Source organism: Oncorhynchus gorbuscha, unplaced genomic scaffold, assembly GCF_021184085.1.
Source record: "Oncorhynchus gorbuscha isolate QuinsamMale2020 ecotype Even-year unplaced genomic scaffold, OgorEven_v1.0 Un_scaffold_8970, whole genome shotgun sequence".
In the NCBI taxonomy this organism is placed as follows: domain Eukaryota; kingdom Metazoa; phylum Chordata; class Actinopteri; order Salmoniformes; family Salmonidae; genus Oncorhynchus; species Oncorhynchus gorbuscha.
The window spans coordinates 1-7,954 of record NW_025752039.1 but is presented as its reverse complement, the minus strand read 5'-3'; the positions used below and the strand labels follow the sequence as shown (position 1 = coordinate 7,954).

Genomic DNA, 7,954 nt, shown 5'->3' with positions numbered 1-7,954 from the left:
CTGTGTCTGTGTCTCTCTGTGTCTCTCTGTGTCTCTGTCTCTCTGTCTCTCTGTCTCTGTGTCTCTCTGTGTCTCTCTGTCTTGTTTCAAGTTGTAATGTCATGTGCGCAAGTACAGTGAAATGCCTTTGTTGCCTCTAAACCAAGAATCATCAACTAGATTCAGTCACAACGTTTTCTTGAGAGGATGGTCGGGAGTCAGTACGAAATAAAACCAATATTTATAAGATTTCGAATTGACCGCGAGAAGCCGAAAAAGATATAATATTAGATTAAAATCATAATCATTTCAAACCCTGATTACATTTGGGGACATGGCCCTGCGTAGGGTGCCGTCTTTCAGATGGGACGTTAAAATGGGTGTCCTGACTCTCTGTGGTCATTCAAAATCCCATTGCATTTAATGTCAGAGTAGAGGTGTACACCCTGGAGTCATGGTGAAATACCCAACCTGGCCACATTCCTAAATTCCCATCTCTCCCTCCGATCTAATAATACTGACTCTGTCCCTCCCTCAGATCTAATAATACTGACTCTGTCCCTCCCTCAGATCTAATAATACTGACTCTGTCCCTCCCTCAGATCTAATAATACTGACCCTGTCCCTCCCTCAGATCTAATAATACTGACTCTGTCCCTCCCTCAGATCTAATAATACTGACTCTGTCCCCGTCTCAGATCTAATAATACTGACTCTGTCTCTCCCTCAGATCTAATAATACTGACTCTGTCCCTCCCTCAGATCTAATAATACTGACTCTGTCCCTCCCTCAGATCTAATAATACTGACTCTGTCCCTCCCTCAGATCTAATAATACTGACTCTGTCCCTCCCTCAGATCTAATAATACTGACTCTGTCCCTCCCTCAGATCTAATAATACTGACTCTGTCCCTCCTCAGATCTAATAATACTGACTCTGTCCCTCCCTCAGATCTAATAATACTGACTCTGTCCCTCCCTCAGATCTAATAATACTGACTCTGTCCCTCCCTCAGATCTAATAATACTGACTCTGTCTCCGTCTCAGATCTAATAATACTGACTCTGTCCCTCCCTCAGATCTAATAATACTGACTCTGTCCCTCCCTCAGATCTAATAATACTGACTCTGTCCCTCCCTCAGATCTAATAATACTGACTCTGTCCCTCCCTCAGATCTAATAATACTGACTCTGTCCCTCCCTCAGATCTAATAATACTGACTCTGTCTCCGTCTCAGATCTAATAATACTGACTCTGTCCCCATCTCAGATCTAATAATACTGACTCTGTCCCTCCCTCAGATCTAATAATACTGACTCTGTCCCTCCCTCAGATCTAATAATACTGACTCTGTCCCCGTCTCAGATCTAATAATACTGACTCTGTCCCTCCCTCAGATCTAATAATACTGACTCTGTCCCTCCCTCAGATCTAATAATACTGACTCTGTCTCTCCCTCAGATCTAATAATACTGACTCTGTCCCCGTCTCAGATCTAATAATACTGACTCTGTCCCTCCCTCAGATCTAATAATACTGACCCTGTCCCTCCCTCAGATCTAATAATACTGACCCTGTCCCTCCCTCAGATCTAATAATACTGACTCTGTCCCTCTGTCAGATCTAATAATACTGACTCTGTCCCTCTGTCAGATCTAATAATACTGACTCTGTCTCTCCCTCAGATCTAATAATACTGACTCTGTCCCTCCCTCAGATCTAATAATACTGACTCTGTCTCTCCCTCAGATCTAATAATACTGACTCTGTCCCCGTCTCAGATCTAATAATACTGACTCTGTCCCTCTGTCAGATCTAATAATACTGACTCTGTCTCTCCCTCAGATCTAATAATACTGACTCTGTCCCTCCCTCAGATCTAATAATACTGACTCTGTCCCCGTCTCAGATCTAATAATACTGACTCTGTCCCTCCCTCAGATCTAATAATACTGACTCTGTCCCCGTCTCAGATCTAATAATACTGACTCTGTCCCTCCCTCAGATCTAATAATACTGACTCTGTCCCTCCCTCAGATCTAATAATACTGACTCTGTCCCTCCCTCAGATCTAATAATACTGACTCTGTCTCTCCCTCAGATCTAATAATACTGACTCTGTCCCCGTCTCTCCCTCAGATCTAATAATACTGACTCTGTCCCTCTGTCAGATCTAATAATACTGACTCTGTCCCTGTCTCTCCCTCAGATCCAGGATGCTAGGAACCATGTGAATCAGGCTCTGCAGCTTCTGAGTGGTAGAGATGAGAGCTACCACTTTAAGACTGGGGCTGAGGTCAACAAGGTAGGAACACACACACAGCTACCACTTTAAGACTGGGGCTGAGGGTAATGAGGTTAGTTTCCACCAGGGAAAACAGTGATAATTACTGTCAGAAATTAACTGCTTTCTGTGTCATAGCGGAGCTAACAGATATAACAGAGCTATCAGGGAAGTGGTTTTCCTCTCTTTTCTATGTCAACATTAGACTACACTACACATCATTAGACTACACTACACACCATTAGACTACACTACACACCATTAGACTACACTACACACCATTAGACTACACTACACACCATTAGACTACACTACACATCATTAGACTACACTACACATCATTAGACTACACTACACATCATTAGTCTACACTACACACCATTAGACTACACTACACACCATTAGACTACACTACACACCATTAGACTACACTACACACCATTAGTCTACACTACACACCATTAGACTACACTACACACCATTAGACTACACTACACACCATTAGACTACACTACACATCATTAGACTACACTACACACCATTAGACTACACTACACATCATTAGACTACACTACACATCATTAGACTACACTACACATCATTAGTCTACACATCATTAGTCTACACTACACATCATTAGACTACACACCATTAGACTACACATCATTAGACTACACTACACATCACTACACTACACACCATTAGACTACACTACACATCATTAGACTACACTACACGTCATTAGACTACACTACACGTCATTAGACTACACTACACGTCATTAGACTACACTACACGTCATTAGACTACACTACACGTCATTAGACTACACTACACGTCATTAGACTACACTACACGTCATTAGACTACACTACACGTCATTAGACTACACTACACACCATTAGACTACACTACACACCATTAGTCTACACTACACATCACTACACTACACACCATTAGACTACACTACACACCATTAGACTACACTACACACCATTAGACTACACTACACATCATTAGACTACACATCATTAGTCTACACTACACATCATTAGATTTACAACTTTGCTCCACCATGTACCCGTTCATTACCTAGAACAACTTTTCCATCCCAGAGTGCATCTCTTCATTTCCTCTATATCTCAGGTTGTATTTGTTCCCAGTTGATGACTGTAGTTGATGATGACTGATGATGTCGTTGTTGTAGCTGATGGACGCGGTGATGCTCCAGCTGACCAGGGCTCGTAACCGCCTCACCACTCCGGCAGCCATGACCCTGCCGGAGCTGGCAACCAGCGGCCTCATGGTGAGTCTCTCATAGGTTATAGGTCATAGCAGAGAAACTGGTCTCGCCGTCTACTGTATGCAATTTACATCACAATGACTCTCTCGCTCTCTGTCTCTTTCTCTCTCTCTCTCCTTCTCCAGAAAATGTTCACTCCTCCAATGCCAGGCGATGTGATGGTGAACTTCTATATCAACCTGAGTAAGCTGTGTCTGACTGTCTACCAGCTGCACGCAATGCAGCCCAACACCACCAAGGTACACAATCACAAACTCTCATGCAGATACAGTCTGCGGATCGAATCCATCCCTGAGACGACTTTCGCAAAACAAGATCACAGCTGTTAGTTCTGTAATCACATGTGGTATTGTGAAGATGCATCAGTTTGTCTACCTGTGGTGTTTCAACAGAACTTCAAGCCGTCTGGAAGCTCCGTGTTACACAACCCCGGAGCCATGTTGTAAGTTCTGCTTGATATAAGGCTTCACATCATGTCGGTCACTAACACGTTCAGATGGACTGTCTGTGGTCAGTACAGGATCTTTTCATGTCCATTTCATATCTGGTTGACGTGAAGATATTCGTGTGTCTCTAACAATACTAACTACCGTTTTAATTAAATAAATAAAAATTGTCACTAGTCAGCTGCATAGTAAATTATGCTTGTTGGGTCTAACCCTGAGTCCTCTCATTTCTGAACACTTTCACACACACAGTTCCCAACTTGTTTAAACACACAGTTCCCAACTTGATTAAACACACACAGTTCCCAACTTGATTAAACACACAGTTCCCAACTTGTTTAAACACACACAGTGCCCAACTTGTTTAAACACACAGTTCCCAACTTGATTAAACACACACAGTTCCCAACTTGATTAAACACACACAGTTCCCAACTTGTTTAAACACACAGTTCCCAACTTGTTTAAACACACAGTTCCCAACTTGTTTAAACACACACAGTGCCCAACCTGTTTAAACACACACAGTTCCCAACCTGTTTAAACACACACAGTTCCCAACCTGTTTAAACACACACAGTTCCCAACCTGTTTAAACACACACAGTTCCCAACCTGTTTAAACACACACAGTTCCCAACCTGTTTAAACACACACAGTTCCCAACTTGTTTAAACACACACAGTTCCCAACCTGTTTAAACACACACAGTTCCCAACCTGTTTAAACACACACAGTTCCCAACCTGTTTAAACACACACAGTTCCCAACCTGTTTAAACACACACAGTGCCCAACCTGTTTAAACACACACAGTTCCCAACCTGTTTAAACACACACAGTTCCCAACCTGTTTAAACACACACAGTGCCCAACCTGTTTAAACACACACAGTTCCCAACCTGTTTAAACACACACAGTTCCCAACCTGTTTAAACACACACAGTTCCCAACCTGTTTAAACACACACATGTTCCCAACCTGTTTAAACACACACAGTTCCCAACCTGTTTAAACACACACAGTTCCCAACCTGTTTAAACACACACAGTTCCCAACCTGTTTAAACACACACAGTTCCCAACCTGTTTAAACACACACAGTTCCCAACCTGTTTAAACACACACAGTTCCCAACCTGTTTAAACACACACAGTTCCCAACCTGTTTAAACACACACAGTTCCCAACCTGTTTAAACACACACAGTTCCCAACCTGTTTAAACACACACAGTTCCCAACCTGTTTAAACACACACAGTTCCCAACCTGTTTAAACACACACAGTTCCCTTTCCAATACATCCAACTGCTTTCTGGTTGACCTCTTTCCCTGCTGTCTTCCCCCAGCGAGCTGAACAATGCTAAGTTTGAGGTGAGCCAGGTTCACAAGGTGGAGTGTGTTGTCCCCTGGCTCAACAACACCCTGATCTTCTTCACCATCTCGCTGCAGCTCTGTCAGCAGCTCAAGGACAAGGTGGGTGACGTCTGTGGGCAGCAGGACACTTTTTTTCCCCAACACTCCCCATTGGTCCACAGAATAAACTGAAGTGAATGAGTAGCTGCGGTATTGGCATTGATTCAGGCTGTGGGTCAGTTGGTATGAAGTAGATTGATTCAGGCTGTGGGTCAGTTGGTATGAAGTAGATTGATTCAGGCTGTGGGTCAGTTGGTATGAAGTAGATTGATTCAGGCTGTGGGTCAGTTGGTATGAAGTAGATTGATTCAGGCTGTGGGTCAGTTGGTATGAAGTAGATTGATTCAGGCTGTGGGTCAGTTGGTATGAAGTAGATTGATTCAGGCTGTGGGTCAGTTGGTATATGAAGTAGATTGATTCAGGCTGTGGGTCAGTTGGTATATGAAGTAGATTGATTCAGGCTGTGGGTCAGTTGGTATATGAAGTAGATTGATTCAGGCTGTGGGTCAGTTGGTATATGAAGTAGATTGATTCAGGCTGTGGGTCAGTTGGTATATGAAGTAGATTGATTCAGGCTGTGGGTCAGTTGGTATATGAAGTAGATTGATTCAGGCTGTGGGTCAGTTGGTATATGAAGTAGATTGATTCAGGCTGTGGGTCAGTTGGTATATGAAGTAGATTGATTCAGGCTGTGGGTCAGTTGGTATATGAAGTAGATTGATTCAGGCTGTGGGTCAGTTGGTATATGAAGTAGATTGATTCAGGCTGTGGGTCAGTTGGTATATGAAGTAGATTGATTCAGGCTGTGGGTCAGTTGGTATATGAAGTAGATTGATTCAGGCTGTGGGTCAGTTGGTATATGAAGTAGATTGATTCAGGCTGTGGGTCAGTTGGTATATGAAGTAGATTGATTCAGGCTGTGGGTCAGTTGGTATATGAAGTAGATTGATTCAGGCTGTGGGTCAGTTGGTATATGAAGTAGATTGATTCAGGCTGTGGGTCAGTTGGTATGAAGTAGATTGATTCAGGCTGTGGGTCAGTTGGTATGAAGTAGATTGATTCAGGCTGTGGGTCAGTTGGTATGAAGTAGATTGATTCAGGCTGTGGGTCAGTTGGTATGAAGTAGATTGATTCAGGCTGTGGGTCAGTTGGTATGAAGTAGATTGATTCAGGCTGTGGGTCAGTTGGTATGAAGTAGATTGATTCAGGCTGTGGGTCAGTTGGTATGAAGTAGATTGATTCAGGCTGTGGGTCAGTTGGTATGAAGTAGATTGATTCAGGCTGTGGGTCAGTTGGTATGAAGTAGATTGATTCAGGCTGTGGGTCAGTTGGTATGAAGTAGATTGATTCAGGCTGTGGGTCAGTTGGTATGAAGTAGATTGATTCAGGCTGTGGGTCAGTTGGTATGAAGTAGATTGATTCAGGCTGTGGGTCAGTTGGTATGAAGTAGATTGATTCAGGCTGTGGGTCAGTTGGTATGAAGTAGATTGATTCAGGCTGTGGGTCAGTTGGTATGAAGTAGATTGATTCAGGCTGTGGGTCAGTTGGTATGAAGTAGATTGATTCAGGCTGTGGGTCAGTTGGTATGAAGTAGATTGATTCAGGCTGTGGGTCAGTTGGTATGAAGTAGATTGATTCAGGCTGTGGGTCAGTTGGTATGAAGTAGATTGATTCAGGCTGTGGGTCAGTTGGTATGAAGTAGATTGATTCAGGCTGTGGGTCAGTTGGTATGAAGTAGATTGATTCAGGCTGTGGGTCAGTTGGTATGAAGTAGATTGATTCAGGCTGTGGGTCAGTTGGTATGAAGTAGATTGATTCAGGCTGTGGGTCAGTTGGTATGAAGTAGATTGATTCAGGCTGTGGGTCAGTTGGTATGAAGTAGATTGATTCAGGCTGTGGGTCAGTTGGTATGAAGTAGATTGATTCAGGCTGTGGGTCAGTTGGTATGAAGTAGATTGATTCAGGCTGTGGGTCAGTTGGTATGAAGTAGATTGATTCAGGCTGTGGGTCAGTTGGTATGAAGTAGATTGATTCAGGCTGTGGGTCAGTTGGTATGAAGTAGATTGATTCAGGCTGTGGGTCAGTTGGTATAGAAGTAGATTGATTCAGGCTGTGGGTCAGTTGGTATGAAGTAGATTGATTCAGGCTGTGGGTCAGTTGGTATATGAAGTAGATTGATTCAGGCTGTGGGTCAGTTGGTATATGAAGTAGATTGATTCAGGCTGTGGGTCAGTTGGTATATGAAGTAGATTGATTCAGGCTGTGGGTCAGTTGGTATAGAAGTAGATTGATTCAGGCTGTGGGTCAGTTGGTATGAAGTAGATTGATTCAGGCTGTGGGTCAGTTGGTATGAAGTAGATTGATTCAGGCTGTGGGTCAGTTGGTATGAAGTAGATTGATTCAGGCTGTGGGTCAGTTGGTATATGAAGTAGATTGATTCAGGCTGTGGGTCAGTTGGTATATGAAGTAGATTGATTCAGGCTGTGGGTCAGTTGGTATATGAAGTAGATTGATTCAGAGCTGTGG

General features: G+C 43.2%; 1 protein-coding gene across 1 annotated transcript; it reads left to right on the top strand.

The window, feature by feature from the left end:
* Window positions 1-2,192: 2,192 nt before the first annotated feature.
* On the top strand, window positions 2,193-5,665 carry LOC124030035 (protein rogdi homolog; the record flags this gene model as incomplete). Its single annotated transcript, XM_046341554.1, has 5 exons — window positions 2,193-2,288; window positions 3,475-3,573; window positions 3,696-3,809; window positions 3,963-4,012; window positions 5,362-5,665. Coding segments are annotated over 5 exons (558 nt in total), but the record flags the coding sequence as incomplete, so codon positions are not given.
* Between the last annotated feature and the right edge of the window lie 2,289 nt (window positions 5,666-7,954).